Source organism: Helianthus annuus, chromosome 17 (genome assembly GCF_002127325.2).
Source record: "Helianthus annuus cultivar XRQ/B chromosome 17, HanXRQr2.0-SUNRISE, whole genome shotgun sequence".
Classification (NCBI taxonomy): domain Eukaryota; kingdom Viridiplantae; phylum Streptophyta; class Magnoliopsida; order Asterales; family Asteraceae; genus Helianthus; species Helianthus annuus.
In genome coordinates, this window is record NC_035449.2 from 146076437 (window position 1) to 146098985 (window position 22549).

Sequence of the window (22549 nt, forward strand, 5' to 3'; positions counted from 1 at the left end):
ACCCTTCATTTCAAGTATTCAAGTCTTTAATCAGTACATTAGGACTTCATTATAATAAATTGTCACATGACTCGTTTCATTGTAAGTCGTGTTCATTGAATAAAAGCCATAAACTTCCCTTTGGTAAAAATTCGTTTGTTGCAAATAAACCTTTACAACTTGTTTATTCGGATGTTTGGGGACCGGTTCAAACCTCAATCGAGGGGTTCAAATACTATGTTATCTTTGTTGATTATTACTCGAAATACATTTGGTTATATCCTATAAAACGCAAATCTGATGTGTCGATACTTTTTCCTCAATTTAAATCCTTGGTTGAGAAATTTTTTAAAACACCTCTAATTGCGTTATTTACCGATAACGGTGGTGAATATATTGGACTCGCATCGTATCTCACCTCCCAGGGTATTTCCCATTACACAACACCACCTCACACACCGGAGCAAAATGGTGTTGCCGAACGTCGCCATTGACATGTGGTTGAAACCGGCCTCGCCTTGCTCCATTATGCCCACCTACCACAAAAATTCTGGTCACATGCTTTTCAAATTGCCACTTATTTAATAAATCGCCTACCCACTTCTATCCTTAACAACAAGTCACCATATGATATGTTGTTTCGTACTACACCCACCTACTCTAAACTTAAACCATTTGGTTGTTTATGTTACCCGTGGCTCCGTCCCTACACCACATCTAAATACAACCGCGTTCAAAAACATGCATTTTTCTTGGTTACTCACCATCTAAGTCGGCGTATAAATGCTTTGATCCCGTCACTGAAGAAACACAAGATAAATGGTCGGAACCGAAGTATCTAGGGGGTTTGAATCCGCATAAAGGGTTAGTTCTCTCTCGATTGATTCAGTTGCTACCGAGCTTCTTCTCCGGTGATTCTGCAAAACAGAGCACCATTAGCCTCGTCAAGGGGAGAAGAGGGTTCTCTCCTTGACCCGACTCCGGTGTGAGAATAAGTATTGGTAATGGAGAAGATAAAGTATTTGAGAAGTGAATGTGATCTGAGTTTATACCTGAATAGTTCTCCTATTTATAACCGAGAGTTTGGGAGGGAAAACCTGTTATTGAAAAGATAACGGAAGATGCTAACGTCGTAGCGGTTACATTTCCTTCCGTTAAGTTCTTTTAAATCCACGTCAAGTTGCCTTGATCCGATGTGAGTGCACACGGATCGTGACTTGATCTATGGTTAGGGATTTGCCACGTGGAAAGTGACTTATGTGGAGATCATTCTCCAATTACATGCTATCGTTGTGATTTCATGAACGTATGTGATAATGACACGTGTCCAGACGGTTATAACCGTCTAAGTGGTGCACGATCATATTCTTTCTAGAAGATTACTGCTGTAATCTGGTGTGACACCTTATTGTGTGTACACAGCTGGTAAAATCCCAAGTCTGGGTAAAATGATATCCAAGTTTGGATATTTGGGCGGGAGTATTGATCTCAGGGTTTTAACCCTTGCTAAATGGAAGGCGGCGCAAGGATTTTATGATTTCCTTTGGGCGCGCGACTATCGCTTGTTGATTTCTTCCTCCTTTCTGTAAGACCAATGCGCGGTCGCGCAAGGTTAAAAGGTTGAAAGGCCAGTTGGTGGTATGGTCTCGAACCCTTTTTATGAGGTTTTTGAGACCTTACCCCTTCAAGTCCCCCCAGTCTAGTGTTGTATTTATGCAAATAAGTGGAGCACTGGACTTATGAGAGGGAAAGGTTTTTGGGCGCGAAAAATGATGAGTCTTCTATGAGAAGATTTTAATTTTGTTTTGAAGATTTTGGAAATCTTTTGACTTTAGGGGATGGTACAGTTAGGACTGTAGGACAGGCTGACACTGTCAGGTATGTGCTGCTATCCGTGTTTTTCACGCGCGCGTGCAGACGCGTGTGTACTTTTTCTGCTGTTTTGGGGGACTGTGATACCCGGAAAAATCGCTGTGACGGTTACCGATGCTATTTATTGCGATAAGTATATAACATTTGGGTAACCTCTTAGTGCCATCATTGCTTTGTTGAAAACTTTTCCCCTTCCTTTCTTTAATTGAAAATCCCCTATTCTTCTTCTCATGTCAACCGGAGAACATCAAGAAGGTCTTGCTGAAGAGATGTCGACTGAACTTCCACCGTTGAAGTGGTCGAGAGCGTCTTTTGATGGTTTAGTTCAGAATTTCAAATTTCCAGAGAGCTGGGGTGCTCTGTTCCCTGAAGAGGGGCAGACGGCAGCAGATGCTCCGGCCGGGTATATTACCCTCTTTTGGGATTTTTTCTGTGATGGCAACTTTCGTTTGCCTGTAACAAGGTTTTTTCTTGAAATTCTTGAGTTTTACAGTATTCATCTTTCTCAACTGCATCCTATTGGCATGGTTAGGGTCTGACATTTTGAGTTTGTGTGTCGGACCATGCATATTGAGCCAACCGTTCCTCGATTTAGGGTTTTTTTTATCAAATGCATTGTACCCAAGGGTTCTATTCATTTGTTCAGAGAGCCACTGCAAAGAAAATTTTGCTTCATCCCCCAAAATCTTTCCATGATTGGAAGCAAAAATTCTTCTTTATTAAGGCCGGAGTGATTCCGGTAAGAATGGTTTTAAGGGGAAAGGAAGATGTTCCTGTTGAAACGCTCCGGACCCCTTCTGATGAAACTTGGTACCAAGATTTGAAGGAAATTCCTAACATTATTTTGCCGGAAAAAGCCCTTGTTGGAGCTGGTATGAGTTTGAACTGGAGGATGGACCGGGACGACAAGCCTGTGTATACAGAGGGAGGCCATGGTATGATTGAGCATGTTCCCCTGTTCTTTTTTTTTTTTTGAGCATGTTCCCCTTTTCTTGCAGTTGTTTCGTTGTATGTTGTTGCATATAAGAGAGAAGGGGGAAAGATGGATACCATCAAGAAAAAGCCTGATGAAGAGCTTTGGTACCATCGTATTGCGAGGAATTTTGCTCTTCCGCGGGACGCGGATTTGGCTGAACAGCCTGCTGTTGGTGCGGGTAAGATTGTGCATACTGTTTGTTTTTTCTTGTTGTTGCGCGTTTGAGTGAATTGCTCTTTGCGCTTTATAGGTGAGTTGTCAAGTTTGGGCATAGGCCTGAGAAGAAAAGACGCGCGACGACTAGTAATATTGCGCCAAAAAAGAGTGATGCTGAGAAGACTCAATCTTCTAAAGCTAAGAATGTTGGGGAGAAGAAAGGTATGCGCCATTCTTCTGACAAGTGTGATTATGTGGTGGTTTCTGATACTTTGGAGGGTCTTGCGCCTGCAGTTACTATTAGGCGACCTAAACCAGAACCAAAAGATTCTGCTGATATCCCTCCATCCAACACACATGATCCGATTGATTTGGAATCTAGCCCTGAGCATTTGGTGCAAAGGGGAGCAAGCAAGAGAAAACAAACTGATACTGACGCGGAGGGTCAACCTCCTAAGAAGGTTCAGAGAAAGAAAATTACCCGAAGAGGGAATCTTGATGCTTTTGTTACGGAATCTGTTCCTGGTAAGTAGCATCTTCCCTTATTTCCTTTTTATGGATTAGATCCTTACGGATTTTTATTTTTACAGCAGCTCCTGTTGCTCCAATTCCCACGAACTTGCGATCCGTGGTGAATGAAGAACTTCCTTCTACCCCTCCGCATGCTTCTGCGGCTTACCAGTTGAACCCTACAGAGGGTGCAGATGATGATGTAGAGAAGACTGTTGAAACTGAGAGGCCTGCTGATGCTGGCCTAGGTATGGTGAATGATGCTGATAATCCTTCGGCCCCTGAGGTGATTGCTCAAGACCAGGGGGGAGGGGCAACTGAGAAAACTCCTACTCCTTCTCCTTCAGACACTATGCCGGAGCATGCTGAGAGGGCGACGGTTGAAGAGCAAGATTCGTCTGCCAGTGTTAGTAAACAATCTCCCATCCGCCCAGAGGAAACTTTGGGAGATTATTACTACCGGACTTATTCAGAGAAGGATGCTGCTGACCTTCACGCCCCCGTTTGGAATTTGAAGAAGGGGGATACTTTCGCGGACTGGCATGTGTGCCAAGATTGGTTGCAGGGAATACTTCCACCTGGGGAGATCAAATTTCAGGAGGACCGGTCTTATGAGCAGGCCTACCAGTCTTATGTTGCTGAGACTGCTTCTCATGTCTCTACCACCCACCGTATTGTTCGTGAGTGGTATAATATGCATAAAGAGCAGAAATCTTTTATGGCGGCTTAGAAGAAATTTTCCAACGATGAGAGACGTCTGGCTCAATTGATGGCTAAATTAAAAGATGATCAAGCCAAGTTCGAGGCTGAGCGCAAGACTGAGGAATGGTCTGTTGCTGGTTGGAAAAGAAAGGCAGAAGCTGAAGATGCTCTCCTTTCCGAGGAACGTAAGAATTGGAGGAAGATTTGCGAAAAAAGATAATGCTGAGAAAACAAACCTTCGCACCATTATTAGTAACCTCAAGGCTGATGCTGAAAAGCTGAAGAATCAAGATGCGGAGGTTGAAAGATTGAAGAAGGAGAAAGCGGATGCAGAGGCTGCGCTGGCGGAGGCGCGTACTCATAGGGAACGGAGTGAGCAACGGGAGGTACAAGCTTTAACCACTCTTGCCATTAGAGATAAAGAACTAGAGGAACTTACTGCTTTGGTTTCTGACCAGGAACAACTGAAGAAAGACCTGGAGCTTGCGCGTTCCGACTATACTGAAACCTCCCGCCGTTTGACTGAGGTTGAAGAAAAACTGGAAAATTCAGAAACGGCGCGGGTCACAGCGGAAAGCGAGCTAGAGCCTTTAAAGAATGATATGGCCTAGTTGAAAGATCGCGGAATTGCTTGTGTAAGTTCCTTTCCTTTTTTATTGTGAAATCATGTATACGCTTGCTTTGCTCTCTTTTTTTTACCAATTTCGCTTGATTTCATAGGTTGCTGAATCTGTATTAAACTGTAAAGAACTGGATAAAACTGTTGCTGAATTGGTGGTTGCTGCACGACGGGATGGGTATGCGCAAGGTTACGCAGAATGTTCCCATCATGTGAATGACGCGCTGAAGGTTAGCTGGGATGATAGCAAGGCTGCTACTTTTGGCGTGAATACTGCCGCTGCGCTTGCTTCCATGAAGACAGAGTTTAATAACTTGCAACTTCCAGTCATGGAGTTGATAAATGTGGCGCTGCAATCGGATGATCACGTAGCGCAGCTTAAGGAAATCTTTCTGGATGAGGGTGAAGATTTAGTGTAGGATGTAATTGTTTTGAACAATTTGTTTTTCGTGGGATGTAAATCCTTGTTTTGTTGTGCTGTTGCGCAAAAATTCGAAACACTGTTGTGTTTGAATCTTTTCAGGACGTATTTGTACGCTGAAGGTAATATGTTTCTATTTGTTTAAATGACTTTACAATATTTTGCATGAGTACAATTGCTTTTACTTGAGTAAGGCGAATGAAGTTGGTATGAAGCTCATGTGTGAATTTTATGGTCGTTTGTGATGTAACCACTGACCGCGCATGGAGCTTATTTTTTACTACCATAATGTTTTTGCGCTTACTAAAAAGAAATTGCATGCATTTTGTAAACAAAAATAATAGAAACTTTGTAATTTTATTCATGGATAAAGCTCAGAGGCGTTACAAAGTCTTTAATAATTAGATGGAACTTAACTTACTCCCTGATAGTTTCGCCATATTTGATGTTTTTTCCTGCGGGGAACTCTACAGAGTCCCTTAAGTCTTTGCCCGTTTGCTGGAGGTCTCTTCTCCCCGGGTAATCTGCTTAATCTCCTTGCGCATATTCTGGAGTAGATGCGTAAACTCCCCATTTTTGAGCGCTCTCTCTATGTCTGTGCGCAAGGATATGCAGTTGTTTGTGGTGTGCCCAGTGTCCTTATGATATTCGCAGTACTGCGCCAGGTCTTGACCACGTTTACTCTTCATCGGAATTGGTGGTTTGAACTGATAATCCTCAGTACTCAGAACCTCTGCCGGGGTCTTTGTTAGGGGGGTCCACTGCCTCTCCCTATTTTCATGCTTGTTTTCTCTTTGAGCAGAGAGTTTGTTAATTGTTGTGCGAGCATCTTCAGAGGAACGACTTCCGGATGACTCGCGCCATGATTTTTTGAACCTTCTCTCGCCCGTTGCGCTTAAATCTGTGGGCCTGTTGTGTGGTGGTGGTGGCCTGTTTGTAGTAAGGTTTTTCTCCGTCTGCGCATAAACCTTGGCCGCCGCCATTATCTTTTCCTAACTCTTGGGAAGGCCCTCTGTTCCGGATAATACTTTGACCATGTCGTCACATCTGACCGCGTACTTAAACTGAGCACGGATTAGTTGTTCGTGAACACCACCGATCTCCAACACTTCCTTGTTATATCTGGTGATAAAATCCTCCAGATTCTCGTCATCTCGACGCCATATGTTCATGACATCGGATGTATCCTGCATGGAACGCCTTTGCTGGCTGAAGTGTGTTAAGAATTTTTGGCGCAGGTCTTTCCATGACTCGATTTGCCCCGTCGGTAGGTTATCAAACCAGATTCGCGTTGGGCCAGTTAATGTTTGAACAAACAAATGACACCAAAGCGGAAGAGTCCAACCGCCAACCAACCCTGCACTGGTGAAGACTCTCAGATGGTCATCGGGGTCAGTTAACCCATTGAATTTCCCGACGTTAGATGGTAATTTTGCCCTCTCCAATGGAGCCAGAGCTATCTCCAGTATAAACTTTGAGTTTTCCGCTGCTTCTGCAGGGCGGTAAACTAAGTCATAATTATGCTCTGCCTCAGGGTTGTAAACCGCTCGAGGCCTGGATTTGTTAGAGTTTGGGTGTAGTCTGTTGAATACGCTAGTGTTTGCACTCAAACAATATGTTTGATCTGATTCATCGGTGTGAGCATCCCTTTGGGATCCCAACCTATCATGAACCGATTGCCTTTGACGAGGGTGTGATTCATGGTGTTGCCTGTGGTAGCCGCTTGTACCATCATAAGTTGATTCTTCTCGCTGGGAAGCATGGGCCCTAGATCCCGGCCTTCGTGATTGTGTTACGGGAGCAGTTTGAGCACACAACTGTGTGTATACTGCATTAATGCCCCTTGTGACCGGACATACCATGATATCGGAGTTTCTCCCGGTGGTAAAATTGATTGAGCGGGATCTGTAGGAAATATCCCTGGGGTGACAGGGTCATTTGCTCCATTAGATTGAACTTCATTATCGTCTGAGGCCTCTTCTACCATCCCTTCTACTGGTAAATTGTTTCCGACATTTGGTCGAGGACCGAGTTGTCGGTGAGAAGATGAATTTTCTGCCATGTGCAAAAACAGAAAAAATGGAATGAACTGAACCGAAACGAGGTAGAAACTAGAAAAACTGAGAAAACGGTGGGCGCCAATGAAGAAACACCAGATAAATGGTCGGAACCGAAGTATCTATGGGGTTTGAATCCGCATAAAGGGTTAGTTCTCTCTCGATTGATTCAGTTGCTACCGAGCTTCTTCTCCGGTGATTCTGCAAAACAGAGCACCGTTAGCCTCGTCAAGGGGAGAAGAGGGTTCTCTCCTTGACCCGACTCCGGTGTGAGAATAAGTATTGGTAATGGAGAAGATAAAGTATTTGAGAAGTGAATGTGATCTGAGTTTATACCTGAATAGTTCTCCTATTTATAACCGGGAGTTTGGGAGGGAAAACCTGTTATTGAAAAGATAACGGAAGATGCTAACGTCGTAGCGGTTACATTTCCTTCCGTTAAGTTCTTTAAAATCCACGTCAAGTTGCCTTGATCCGATGTGAATGCACACGGATCGTGACTTGATCTATGGTTAGGGATTTGCCACGTGGAAAGTGACTTATGTGGATATCATTCTCCAATTACATGCTATCGTTGTGATTTCATGAACGTATGTGATAATGACACGTGTCCAGACGGTTATAACCGTCTAAGTGGTGCACGATCATATTCTTTCTAGAAGATTACTGCTGTAATCTGGTGTGACACCTTATTGTGTGTACACAGCTGATAAAATTCCAAGTCTGGGTAAAATGATATCCAAGTTTGGATATTTGGGCGGGAGTATTGATCTCAGGGTTTTAACCCTTGCTAAATGGAAGGCGGCGCAAGGATTTTATGCTTTCCTTTGGGCGCGCGACTATCGCTTGTTGATTTCTTCCTCCTTTCTGTAAGACCAATGCGCGCTCGCGCAAGGTTAAAAGGTTGAAAGGCCAGTTGGTGGTATGGTCTCGAACCCTTTTTATGAGGTTTTTGGGACCTTACCCCTTCAGTCACCGAAAAATTGTATCACTCGCGACATGTGGAATTTATCTCCCACATTTTTTCCATTCCAAGATAAAAGATCCACACCTACTGCCACCACCTATGACTTATTTTTGCATGCAAATAAGTCCTTCACCACACCAACTTTTCCATGCAATCCCATTTCTCAATCCCCTTTACACGTTGCACCTAACACATCCCATGCATCACCTTCTCTCACACTTTCCTTTCCCTTATCCACTCAAAACTCATCCACCTCTGATAACGTGTCCACCTCTCCTATTCACCCTCAACCTACCTTAACACATACATCTCCCACTGCTTCCGATCTCGCGCCCGACGACACACTTTCTAATCTCACTCCAGAAACCACACCACTCACTACACCTTCTCAAATAACACCCATCGCCACACCCGTTACCACATCGAACACCACATCCACACCTCCTCAACGTCGTCAACCTAAGCCTAACCCAAAATATTATAACTCTAACTTCATTAACTCCACCACACTTCATCCTCTTCCCCTCTCTCTCGAACCTACAACCCACACCCAACCCATGAAAGATCCAACTTGGCGACAAGCTATGGACCTTGAATACAATGCTCTCCTTCAAAACCAAACATGGGAGCTTGTTCCTCACACTACTCAAACCCCCCATCGGGTGCAAATGGGTATTCCGAATCAAACGTAAACCCGATGGCACTATCGACAAGTACAAAGCACGCCTAGTTGCAAAGGGGTTTCATCAACAGTTTGGTAAGGATTACTTTGACACTTTCAGTCCGGTTACAAAACCGGTAACCATTCGCACAGTTCTGTCTATTGCTCTCTCCAAACGTTGGTCCTTACGTCAACTCGATGTAAATAACGCATTCCTTCATGGTACCCTTCATGAAAACGTGTTCATGATCCAACCACCAGGATTCATCAACTCGGAATTTCCAACTCATATTTGCAAACTCAAAAAGTCTCTTTACGGGCTCAAACAAGCCCCGCGGGCGTGGTACAACGAGTTAACTTCTTTTCTAATCACTTCGGCTTTCAAAAATCCTTATCTGATGCTTCTCTTTTCATATTTAACAAGGATGGTATTACTTGCTACTTCCTTGTCTATGTCGATGACATTGTTCTAACGGGAAACAATGACCAGTTTCTAGATCGTTTTGTTCGAGCATTAGGCAACAAATTTTCCATTAAAGATCTAGGCAACCTCCACCATTTCCTAGGCATTGAAGTCATTCCCACACCTCAAGGTCTATTTCTCTCCCAACACCGCCACATCCAAGATATTCTTACCACTTTCAAAATGGATGGTGCAAAAGATGTCCTCACCCCTCTAAGTGTCTCGGACCCACTTTCACCCACGGATCCATCCCCATCCGCTGATCCAACACCATATCGCCAACTTGTTGGCACCCTACAATACCTTGCTTTCACACGACCTGACATCTCGTTTGCTGTCAATAAACTTTCACAATTCATGCACAATCCCAAACAGTCACATTGGCAAAGTCTCAAACGGGTTCTTCGTTATCTAAAAGGCACGGTACACTACGGCTTATTCTTGAACCGTAACTCTCCCCTTGAAGTACAAGCATTTTCGGACTCAAACTGGGGGGGAATTAATGATGGGGGCCGGTCTACAACGGCCTACTTAATTTATCTCGGATCCAATATAATCTCTTGGAAGTCATCAAGACAAAAGACGGTGTCTCGTTCCTCTACAGAAGCAGAGTACAAAGCCATTGCAAACGCGGCGGCAGAAATTTCATGGGTAAAAAATTTATTATATGAACTTGGAATTCAATGCAAGCGTCCTCCCACACTGCTTTGTGATAACACTGGTGCCACATATCTATGTTCAAACCCGGTATATCACTCTCGCATGAAACATGTAGCCTTGGACTATCACTTCGTCAGAGAACAGGTAAATGCGGGTCAACTTAAGGTCCTTCATGTCAGCTCCAAAGACCAGCTTGCAGACGCTCTCACCAAGCCGCTTCCGAGAATGTCATTTATATCTCTTCGTTCCAAGATCGGAGTATCCAACGGCTCCTCCATCTTGCGGGGGCGTATTAACAATATATAACTTACATTTATTTATTTTCTATTATATATATTTATTGCACATATTAAATTCAAATCATTGTATATTAGAAAGTCAAATATTGTTGTAACAATTCCTAATTCTCCTCCTTGATTAGTGCTTGTAATCGCTTTAAATATTATAGTCAATAATGAGAATGAAATCACCTTTCAATCGTAATCCTTCTGTGGTTACTTCCATATATTCTGGATGACGGGAAACTTCTTATGTCGTCTAAGTCTTCAAATCAACTTGTCATCTACGACATTTTAAAGGCTCATATAACGAGGTGAATGCCTTGACGAGTTTTGACCTAGTAGAGAGGCTACAATCTGTAGAATATGTCGAAGATTGATATCACCATTGCACATATGTTCTGTTAGCATATGAGCGATCCTTTGAATTAAGTGCTACTTCCTCATCAGTTTCGTGACACCTACATGCGGAGCCTATTAATTTATCTTTATTTTTAAACAAATTTTAATTTTTAGAATTGGAATTGAAAAAATTTCCATCAAATATTGTGTTTGCTTAGTTTTTAATGAAATTGAAATTTGAGAACATTCCATTACATTCCACATGTCAAAAAAGGAATTTAACAATCCTTCTAGGGATGGAATCTAAACTTTCCACTAGAATTGATTTAGTTTACCCAAAACCCCTTGTTATTCTTCTACCTCTACTCTATAGTTCTTGACAGAATCCATGAACCATTTCTCTTTAACGCCATCCGTAACAGTTAATACTCCATAAGGGGCATTTTCCACCACATTAGCATACTAATTAGCCCCTTAAAAAATATATAATTGGTTGATGCCCTTTAATGCCCTTTCGTTACTTTCCATGTTGTTCTCTCCATTGGGCATTATACTAGAATCATTCCTCCTTCTTTATGCTCCTATAACGCCCAAAAGATGGTGTTGGGGGAGTTATCAAGCCTCTTCACGCCTCTATAGTGCCCCATTATGCATTGCCCAACCCCATGTACAGAATTTGGACGATAGTCAAAGACTTTTCTATTAACTTTTCTTTCTTTTTTTTCGCAGCGCTTGTGTTTTTTTAGAAGTGTTGTTTCTTTTATGATGTGTTCCCGAGTAGTCTATTGTTTGTTTGTTTGTTTGTTTGTTTAAATTAGTTATTGACATGCATGTTCTTCTAGTGATAGTGTTCAGACCCAAGGGCATGAATCGATTGCTGCTAAACTTGTTGCGAATCTTATAACAGAAGCCGAGGCAGACCGTGTTCTTATTTGTGATCTTCGTTCTGGGCAGTCTATAGTCTATTTTGACATTCCAGTTGATCACATACATGGTCAGGTAATAAGACATTATCTACAGTTATTTTTGGGTACATAGATTTTGATCATGTCGCATGATACAAAACTGAGTTTGTTGGCATTTAGACTTGTTTAATAGGGGTTGTTTGTATTGTTATATATAATCCCTAATTAAGACTAGTTTATCTTTTTATATTTTAGCATTTCTTGGTTGTTGGGTCATTTTCTAAGAATTGAATATCTATCTACTATAATAAAAGAAACCAAATTTTGGACACGTTATTCATAGAAGGTATTCTTAAATCTATACTTATCTTATATTAACTAAACAAATAAATAATAAATTATATAATACTCTAATTTACAACAATTCTATGCAATGAAGTTTGTACATTCTGCTTATAGGTGTGTACTGTCTTTTTAGTTTTGATCTTCTTATTGTATAGTTTGGACTGTGTACTGTAAAAAGTGAAAACCCTAATGTATCATCACTCTTTTCATTTTACTCCCCAACACAAGGAGAGTGATTGGTTGAAAGAGAATCGGGAGAGAGGGGATCCGAACACACTTTGGCTGCCCCCTTAGCGATGATGGGTGGTGGTTTCTATCCGGATGGTGATGATGAAGAACGGTGGTGGTGGTGGTTCGAGCAACCGGTGATTGGAAAAAAAATTGGAGGTCGGAGTGGCGGTGGTTGCGGGTGGAGTTTGCGGCGGTGGTGTTTGAGCGTTGAGGGGGCGAACGGTGGTGGTCAAAGCTTGCTCTTGCTTCAGAAAAGGTGAGTTTTATTGACTTTTTTTGAACATTAAAACCCTACCATATTATAATGGTGATGATTCACTGCAGTGCATTTTTATAGGAAATTTGTTAGTGACCTCAACTTTGACATATCTACTAACCCGTATCCATCATCAATTATAACACCACCAAATGGACCCAACAAAGCAACCAAGGAGTCAAACCCAAATCCGTAGCTGCTAATTACAAACTTTTACGAATCAAATGTCTTAACTTTTAGTAATGGAGTTATGTGGGGTCATATTATTGATTGAAACTTCTAATTTTATGCCAGGTTGGTGACTCACACGAAACGGCTCGACTGGAACACTAGGATGAATATAATAGCAGCTGGTGCAGAAAGAGGGTTAGAGTATTTACATGACAATTGAACCCATCGGTCGGGATATGAAGAGTCCAAATATTTTTCTAGGTGAGGATTATCATGTAAAAATATCGGACTTTGGCTTGGCAAAAGTGGGCGCGCTTGGAGAAAAAACTCTTGTTTCGACCCGAGTGATGGGCATTTATGGGTATTGTTGCAATTAAGGGACAACTCACTAAAGGTTTTTCTCTTTTTCTATTTTAATTTAGTTCTTTTTAGTTTCTTTTAATGTTTTAGGTTAGCTGTTACCTTGGAAGGAATTTGGGCTGGCTCACAACAAAGGCATTGAAACTGGCCTCGACCTGTAACATGGGTATGATATAGGCGACACTTCTATGAACAAGAGGTTTAAACTTAGTATGTTTTGTTTACAAGATCCTCTTTATGACATTGATTACATGCTTATATGTTTTTCAAATAAAGTGCGAGTTGATTGAACAATTACATGTAATGTTTCATGATTAGTTAATTTAAGGTTTTTAAAACTATTTCTATCCAATCTGTACCCTTGGTAAATAAATATACAATGTCTACTAGGGGCATGTGTATATTGTGTTTGAAGCTGTTTGGAATAGATGAATGACACTGCTACATCTTATGTTGGATTTCGATGTTGTGTAGTGCCAGGCAACTTACTTGACAATTCTGTCCTTTTTTCCATGATGTTATTTAAGTTTTTTTTTTATTTTAAGGTGAGCAATAGAGCTCCAGAATATTGATTATCACAACAAATACATAACAAATAGATAAAGACTAATCTTGATTTTTTTGCTGACCCATAATGTCATTCTTGTTGGTTGAGTATTTTTGTATGTTTTTAATGTTTATGCCGTGTTTACGAGTGTCTAATGTACTGACTGATGGTATATTTTATTAGTTATGAATATCTGGTCATGTGTACTCTTTTGCGGTTGCCTTCTTATCTCTGGTTGCTACTATTATTGCTAATCAGGTGTGTATTTTTTATGTTTTGTTAAATTATGTTTCAGCTCTATGGTTGTTGTATGTTCTTTTTAGGTTTATGTGTTTGGATATTTGTGTATGTTTTCGTTCTTGTAGTTTGTGCTTTTGCTTTCAAAGAAGGGAAGGGGGAATGATAGGGACGCCAAACACCTTTTGTACAATTGCCAAGTAGGAAAAAGACCGCAACTACAGGCCGTAGTTCAGCAAACCACATCGTCAAGGAAAGTATCTTTTGCGCAACTTATGTAACTAACATGCATGGTGTTAACAACCTAAGTTGAGACCATAATACATATACAAATCTAGGCATAAACTCTTGGTTGCAGCTCATGTATCTAACTTGATGGAAATATAAATCTAGCCCCCGTCGCATCGCGGCGGGTTACTTTTCTAGTTAATATTAAATCTTATCATACTTTAATAAAATATTATCCTAAAATCTAAATTGTTAATTTAATATACTTTTAAAACAAATACCTCTATTTCCTACTTATCTTATATTAAATATATAAATAATAAATTAATATTAAATGTTATCCTAATTTATTAAAAAATATTTTTTTATTATTTGGTATACAAAATTATATTTATTCAACTCGTGTAAAACGCGTGGTTTTTAAAAATATAATTTTTTTATTATTACTATAAATATAATTTTTTTATTATTTACTATACAAAGTTACATTTATATAACCCGTGTAATACACGAAGTTTTTAAAGATATAACTTTTTTATCATTTGTTATGTAAAATTAGATTTGTTCAACACGTGTAATATACAAGGTTTTTTAAGGATATAATTTTTTTATTATTTGGTAGATTTTTCAACCCGACTATACATATGTTTTTTAAAGATATGACGTTTTTAGTATTTAATATACAAAATTACATTTATTTAATCTGTATAGACATATCTACTATAATAAAAAGAAACCAAGTTTTGGACACGTATCATTCATTGAAAGTATCATCAAATCTATACTTATCTTATATTAATTAAATAAATAAATAATAAATTATTATTGAATCTTATCGTACTTTAATAAAATATTATCCTCAAATCTAAATTGTTAATTTAATATATTTTTAAAACAAATACATCTCTTTCCTACTTATCTTATATTAAATATATAAATAATTAATTAATATTAAATGTTATCCTAATTTATTAAAAAAATATTTTTATTTTATTATTTGGTATTAAAAAATATATTTATTCAACTCGTGTAAAATGCGCGGTTTTTAAAAATATATTTTTTTATTATTTACTTTACAAAGTTACATTTATATAACTCGTGTAATACATGAAGTTTTTAAAGATATAACTTTTTTATCATTTGCTATGTAAAATTAGATTTATTCCACACGTGTAATGTACAGGGTTTTTTAAGGATATAATTTTTTTTTTATTATTTGGTAGATTTTTCAACCCGATTATACATGGGTTTTTTAAAGATATGACGTTTTTAGTATTTAATATACAAAATTACATTTATTTAATCTTTATTACATTTATTTAATCTTTATAGACATGGTTTTTAAAGATATAACTCTTTTTTAGATCTATTCAACACGTGTAATATACGGGGTTTTTAATAATGTAATTTTTTTATTATTTGGTAGATTTATTTAACCTGATTATACACGGGTTTTTTAAAGATACGACGTTTTTTAGTATTTAGTATACAAAATTACATTTATTTAATCTATGTAATACATATGGTTTTTAAAGATATAACTTTTTTATTATTTGATATATAAAATTATATTTATTTAACCCATACAATATACGGGGTTTATAAAGATATAACTTTTTATTATTTAATATATAAAATTACATTTATTCAACCCGTGTAATACACGGGGTTCTAACCTAGTAATTGTTTAAAATGATTTACTATTTAAACATGTATTTTTTTTATTTATATATATAGTTGTAAACATTAATAAACTTATGATATTTGACATATATATAATTTTCCGAAAACTAATTTCTTTATAGTTTAACATGTCCGAGTACTTTCCGCCAAACCCGAGTACTTGCAACTCCCCATTTAACTAACCTGAAAGTGCTTAACGACCTATGCAACTATGACAAGGGGGCTCTGAACAAATAAAAATACCACTAACATATTTATTTTTCATTTTAAAAGGTGAATTTGTATATGTGTTTCTAAAGACTTTCCGTTCACCAATGACTTACCAACCCATTAGTATTTAGGGTAAATTACTTTTTGAGTTCTTCTGTTGTTAGACCACATGTACTGGGGCGCGAAGTCCAGCCATAGCGCCGATATGGCGCCTAGCACACCGCCCCCATGGGCGCTATGAACCAAAAAAAAAAAAGAGCGTGATGTTTATCGCGGCGCGAGGAGATGGTTTGTTTAAAATTTTGACCGTTGTCAAACGGTCATAAATTAAAAAAAAAAAAAAATTCAATTTTTTTAATTATTAACACCATAAATAACATCATTTTCTTCCACTTTTTTTACAACTCAAACCATTCTTCTTCTCATTCTCCTTCTCATTCTCTATATATTTTTAAAAAAACTAGTCTTACTTTATAAAAAATGGGTTCCCCGTCGGAAGAGTCTTTCACCGATATTTACCGAAGATATTTTTCCCCCGACGAAGACGCGGCCGAGGAAGAAGCGGTTACGAGTGCATGTACTTTTGTGCTACAAACATTTGAGCACATTCGGCCACCTCCCCCTCCACGACCCATCTTGCGACGCACCTATATCTTGCGAGATCGTGAAGCCGCGAACGAGCGTTTGATGAAAGACTATTTTGACGCGGCACCGGTTCACGGACCGAATGTTTTTAGACGACGTTTTCGGATGAGCCAAAGGTTATTTTTGCGCATTAACAATGAGTTGGAAAATACGTACGATTTCTTTAAGCAAAGAATGGACGCACGAGGATATCTAGGCTTCACCTCAATTCAAAAGGTCACATCCGCGTTACGCGTATTAGCATACGGAAACACGTACGACATCAACGACGAGTATTTGAAGATGGCGGAGAAAACAACCCGAGATACGTTGGAACATTTTTGCTATGGTAATTTTTTTCGTAACTTTTAAATTATATTTTATACATTTACTTTTTATTTTTGCTATTGTTTTTTATTTATTTACTTTTTTACATTTATTTTTTTCGTAACTTTTAAATTATATTTTAGGAATATGCCAGTTATATGGAAAACGTTATTTGAGAAACCCCACTTGGAACGACCTTCAAAAAATATATGAGGTGCATCTAGAAAAGCATGGAATACCCGGCATGATTGGTAGCTTGGATTGTCGTCAATGGCGTTGGTATAATTGTCCAACCGCATGGCGAGGTCAACATACGCGGGGTGATCAAAAAGGGCCAACTTTGGTATTACAAGGTGTTGCGTCATACGACCTTTGGGTTTGGTCGGCCTTCTTTGGTGTAGCCGGGTGTTTTAACGATATTAATACGTTAGAGGCTTCACCATTAATCGAGGGCTACATTTCTGGAACTATACCAAAGGCCGGTTTCCATGCAAACGGGAACGATTACGAGCATGGCTACTACTTGGGCGATGGTATCTACCCCGAGTATTCGATTATTGTTAAAACGTTTTCTGAAACTTTCGATGAAAAAAGAAAGTATTTTAAAAAATTACAAGAGTCTTCGAGAAAGGACATCGAGAGGTGTTTTGGGGTTCTACAACAACGATGGCATTTTATCAGGAATCCTTGTCGCATGTGGCATAAGGATAAAATACGAATGGCCATGTATGCTTGCATCATTTTGCATAATATGATCATCGAGGATGATGGAAAAGCGATATGCCAAAACTATATTCCCGAAGATTTGGTCGAACTACCCCAAGCGACAACGGAAGAGAGACTCGTAAATGCTCAACTACTCCGATCTAGAGAAATACATAACGCGTTGAAGGCGGATTTGGTTGAGCATGCTTGGGCGATTCGCCCAATTCGATCAAACAATGATCACGACGAAGATTCCGAGGAAGAAGTGGGGGAGGAATTCGAAGACGGGAACTTTGAAGACGTAGGTTTAGATGCTGGAGAAAACGAAGAGGAAGAAGGAGAGAACGAAGATGACACCGAAGAATAAATTTATTTTTTAGGAGTAATTTTTTTTTTAGTGTAACTTTTTTTTTTATTTTTAATGTAGTGTTTTTTATTTAATGAAATGTTTTTTTATTTTATAAAACTTATAAATTATTTAAAAAATAGAAAATTAAATTAATTGAGTAATGATTACACAGGGGCTTTATGACTACAGCCCCAAATTGCATAAAGCCCCATAAAGCCCCTTTGCTGACGTGGCATGCCACATGGCGCATAACGCCCCTTTGAGGGCTTTATGACTACACATGCCCTTATAGTGGTTTTAACCACTTAAGTCCAAGATCAAAAAGTTTAATGCCCTGAGTCCCTATAGCCATTTTTCTTAGCCATTTGAGTCCAGATTTCTAACTCCATTTAAATATTTTGTTAGTTTCTAACGAAAAGACTAAAATACCCCTATATTTAAAAAATAAAAATATCAATAAATAACAAACCTTATCTCAAACCCACTCATCAGTCTCTATCTCTCTAAACACCACCAAGAACCACCCTAGCCATCACACACCACCACCATACAACACCTCACCTGCAGGCTGCAACCATACACCACCATCACCACAATAAACCACCCTCGGCCCTACCTCCGACAGTACCATCACCATTATAAACCACTGCCATACACCACCTCCGACACCACCATCACCATAATAAACCACCACCATTGCCCTACCTCCGACAACACCATCGTCACCATCAAAGCCGCCACGACTGAAACCCTAAAACCGCCACCACTGCTGTCACCTACCCACATTACTCACCAACCTCAGACCTCTCATCTTCTTCAATCTTCCATTTGTGTTGTAAACCACTCTCACATCCTCACTTTGTTGTGTTTTATTATTACGGGTTAGATTTGATTCCGATGGCAAAGATGACCCCTGCTTGTTCAATTGAAGACTATGATTAAAAAGGGGAAGGAGTGGAGGAGTTGATTAATTGATTTCCTCTCTCAAATCTCAATATCATTGCAAGTTTAATCTAATAATCTCATCAATCGATTGATTCTTTTCTTCTATATATCTACATGGTATTAAATCCCACCACCCCTGCTCCAATTGTGTATGGTTGAAGGTTGTGTTGAAAGGTTAGTGGAAATCAGTGAATATTACTTCTCTTCACTGCACCAAGTCGGCAATTCAAGTAGTCTGTTCTAATCTATCAAATATTGTTGTGATTTGATCTAATTTTCACATTTGATGTAGCAGAGTTCCGATATGTCTTCTTTGTTCGATCACCTCGAACAAAATATTTATGCATTAGACGCCTGTTCCTTATACTCTTATGCATATAAGAGCTGTACCTTGTGTGTAAATGACTAAATTGCCCTTGTAGTTAACAAACTTGATGAATGGTGTTAGAAATTTGGACTCAAATGGTTAAGAAAAGTGACTATAGGGAATCAGGACGTTAAAGATTTTAATTTTGAACTCAAATGATTAAAACTTCTAAAATAAAATACTGGGACTCAAAAAGTAATTTAACCTAGTATTATTTCTATACGTGTCCCCTCGTTTTACATGTGAATATATAAAACCTCAAATCTTCCCATTCATCTCTTCTGGTAAACCCTAGAACTCTATACCATAATCAAACTCAAAATGTCAGACAACATACCCTTCGACATCCAAGTCAAAATCATGAAAACGCTTCCTGTGAAGTCCTTGCTTCAGTTCCGAACAGTCTCTAAAGCATGGAAGTCTCTCATCGACAGCCCTCGTTTCATTGCTCGTTACAGCAGCCAACGACATCATCTACTTGTAAGCTATAACGATGAATCACATCGCAGTAAGAAAAAGTTCGTTTCTCTTGTAGACGATGAGACTTTCCCACAAAAGAAAGTTTCCCTTACACTTCCTCAATGTGTTGCAATGCTTCTTACGCCTACCATTATCGGCACTTCTCACGGCTTGTTTTGTTTGTACGGTGATCGTCATCTTCTTGTGCCGCGTGGTGGCAAGGCTGTTATTTGGAATCCTTCCATTAGAAAAGCGGTTGTTGTTCATGTGTCTACTGACCCTAAGATTGTAGAGATATCTAGAACCGTTGTAGGTTTTGGGGTTTGTCGTGAGACTACTGACCCTAAGATTGTAAACATTAGACACGGTACGAATGTGTTAGGTTTACGTTGCGTCCAAGTTGAGGTTTTTACGGTAAGCACAGGGGCGTGGAGAACTCCATATAGCAGCAATCTCCCTCGGACATCAGTTTACGTAAATGAAGAGAGTGTGGTAGTTATATACGGAGTTCTTTATTGGCTTGCTACTGATAAGATTACTAAGGATGGTGGATCTAGGTATAATCAGTTGATTGTTTCTTTTGATATGACAAGTGAAGAGTTTAAAGAAATAAACCTCCCGGATAGTTTAGCATATCGTTTTCCTATGTCAATTAATGAGCTGAGGGGGTCTCTTGTTGTGCTTGAACGCGGTGTAGACGCAAGTAATCCAATTTTCCGTGTATGGAGGATGGAGGAGGGTGCTCCAAATTCGTTTGCCAAGCTATTGACCTTTAGCAGACACACACTAGATTAGGGATGGCAATCAAACCCGAACCCATTGGGTAAACCCGAAACCCGACATATTTGGGACGGATTTGGGGACGGTTAATCGGGTTTGGGACGGGTTTGGGAATAGTTTTTATTTTTTTCGCGGATTTGGGACGGGTTTGGGATTTAGTGATATACCCGTTTACCCGTCCCAATTACCCGATAAAGTGTACCCGTTTACCCGATTGTATACCCGATATAATTTTTTTAATGTTATTAAATATGTATATATATGATACATCCAATTTTTACACATATAGATATTCTATTCCGTATACATTGTAGTTATTTGATATATATTTTTTTAATGAAAATACAAAATGTAACCGGTTAGTAGTTACCCGATAGATACTCAATGGATTTTGAGATTAGTATACCCAACGAGTAATCTTTTTAAATTAACGGGTTACCCGAAACCCACGGGTATACCCGATACCCGATGGGTATTTACCCGCTAGAAACCCGACGGGTTTTGGGACGGGTTTGGGACAAGCTTATCTAACCGGGTTTGGGTTTGGGATTACCTAAACCCGTCCCAAACCCGACCCATTGCCATCCCTACACTAGATAGTATAGGTTATAAGTATTCTGTGAAGGGATTCAGGAAGACAGGTGAACTTATAATTGAGATTTCTTCAAATGATAATGAGCTTGATGAATCACTTGCGGTTCATGAACTCAACTCGAATTCTATCAATAATATTGGGGTTAGCGGAAAAGGTATACCACGCTATGTGTATTCCTACAAGGAATCACTACTTCTACTTTAAATTTTACGAAAAAGGTAATGGCTACGTTGCAAAGTGGAGAGCTAGGGACAGGAGGCTTCTGAATCTGCTGCATTTGGGTTGGGATAATCGTGAAGGAAGTAGAAGTGGAAGATCAAACACAAGTTAACGAGGTAGAGATGTGTTGTTTTTATGTGGTATATCGACATTTGAAATTTAATATATCAACTGGTGTTTTGATTAAATTTTGAATCCTTTTGTAGTTTCTTAAGACTTTGTTTTGTTTGCTGAAAAGTTATTCACATGGATTTTAAATTTGAGACACCAAAACCCAGATTTGGTGTTTATGAAATTTAATCTCTTATAATCAATTTCTTGTTTTGATGAATCTGATCATGGATGATTAATTCAAACGTTACTAGTTGTGAAATCGAAATCAATCACAGTGATACATGAAGGTCAGGAATAGGTCGCATGGAGTTAATTCATTGCTAGAGCACAATTGCCATTGAACGATAACATCATAATAATGCACGAGGTATAGCATTAAACCCACTTTGTTTTGCATGTAGGGATGGGAAATGAGGAAGCAAGCACCTAGATAGGTGAAGCATACAAGCAAGTTGGTGTATACCATCTATCGAAATAAAATATTGCAAGCATCGAATTAAAAGAACCAAGCATGCATGCAAGCTGATGAATTAATTTAACCAAGCACACAAGCAGGTCAATTATTTTAAGCTAGTATGTTCGCTATTGGGACGACTTTGCAATACGGTTGGCTCGTGGATTTGGAAGCTTTGTAACCAATGAGTTTTAATTCCCTTTTTCTTAAATATTTTCGGAGCTAGCATACATGCTTTTCACATGTTTTCATACGTGGTTACGAGTTTTTAACGAGTGTGACTAAAATATTTTATAAACGTTTTCCCACAAACAATGTTTTTATACGACGTGGTGATTAATCGGGACTTATTAGTCCTGCATGGGCGAATGACATTTTATTTAGTGATGTCGGAGTCGTATAGGGATGGGGTGTGGTAGGTGTCGGTATTAAAAGCACGATTTGTGTCGTGATAAATTTTTTTGATAATTCTATCATAGTTTTCAAACCTTAGTGGTAGCGAGATGGTGAAGGTAGTAGTTGTCAAGTAGTTGACGTGCTTTTAACATTATGTGTGTATTTTTTTTATGCCTTATGTGAATTAGCATCCTTGAGGTGCTTGATGCCGGTTACCCGTGATGGCGGCGTTATCTTCGGGGTGGCGTCAGGTCACGAGATGTGGATTACTAGTGATGGCGGCGTTACCTTCGGGGTGGCGTCAGGTCACGAGATGCGGGTTATTTGTGATGGCGGCGTTACCTTCGGAGTGGCGTCAGGTCACGAGAAACATCACTGA

At 39.2% G+C, this 22549-nt stretch overlaps 2 protein-coding genes and 1 long non-coding RNA gene across 5 annotated transcripts; all 3 read left to right on the forward strand.

Annotated features, from left to right (window-relative positions):
- Positions 1–12062: 12062 nt before the first annotated feature.
- On the forward strand, positions 12063–14145 carry LOC118489204. Of its 3 annotated transcripts, none has more exons than XR_004886758.1 (4): positions 12063–12400; positions 12695–13141; positions 13662–13736; positions 13844–14145. It is a non-coding gene; the product is annotated as an uncharacterized LOC118489204 (long non-coding RNA). The 3 variants fall into 3 exon arrangements; XR_004886759.1 differs by having other exon boundaries at positions 12695–13097; XR_004886757.1 differs by having other exon boundaries at positions 12695–13736.
- A 2171-nt stretch (positions 14146–16316) lies between these two features.
- Positions 16317–17859, forward strand: LOC110894729. The gene is made up of 3 exons (XM_022141963.1): positions 16317–16809; positions 17189–17384; positions 17469–17859. Exons 1-3 carry the CDS (start codon positions 16317–16319, stop codon positions 17857–17859), a joined length of 1080 nt encoding a protein of 359 aa, XP_021997655.1.
- A 1654-nt stretch (positions 17860–19513) lies between these two features.
- On the forward strand, positions 19514–22549 carry LOC110894721 (F-box/kelch-repeat protein At3g06240). The gene is made up of 3 exons (XM_022141956.1): positions 19514–20364; positions 21026–21141; positions 22359–22549. Exons 1-3 carry the CDS (start codon positions 19514–19516, stop codon positions 22547–22549), a joined length of 1158 nt encoding a protein of 385 aa, XP_021997648.1.

Coding starts and splice junctions, on each gene's coding strand:
- LOC110894721 (XM_022141956.1), top strand. CDS start 19,514: ATGAAAACGCTTCCTGTGAAGTCCTTGCTTCAGTTCCGAACAGTCTCT. Junction 20,365..21,025: donor GAGGAGGGTGCTCCAAATTC/GTTTGCCAAGCT, acceptor GAAGGGATTCAG/GAAGACAGGTGAACTTATAA. Junction 21,142..22,358: donor TATTGGGGTTAGCGGAAAAG/GTATACCACGCT, acceptor TATGTGAATTAG/CATCCTTGAGGTGCTTGATG.
- LOC110894729 (XM_022141963.1), top strand. CDS start 16,317: ATGGGTTCCCCGTCGGAAGAGTCTTTCACCGATATTTACCGAAGATAT. Junction 16,810..17,188: donor GTTGGAACATTTTTGCTATG/GTAATTTTTTTC, acceptor TCTTTGGTGTAG/CCGGGTGTTTTAACGATATT. Junction 17,385..17,468: donor ACTTTCGATGAAAAAAGAAA/GTATTTTAAAAA, acceptor GCATTTTATCAG/GAATCCTTGTCGCATGTGGC.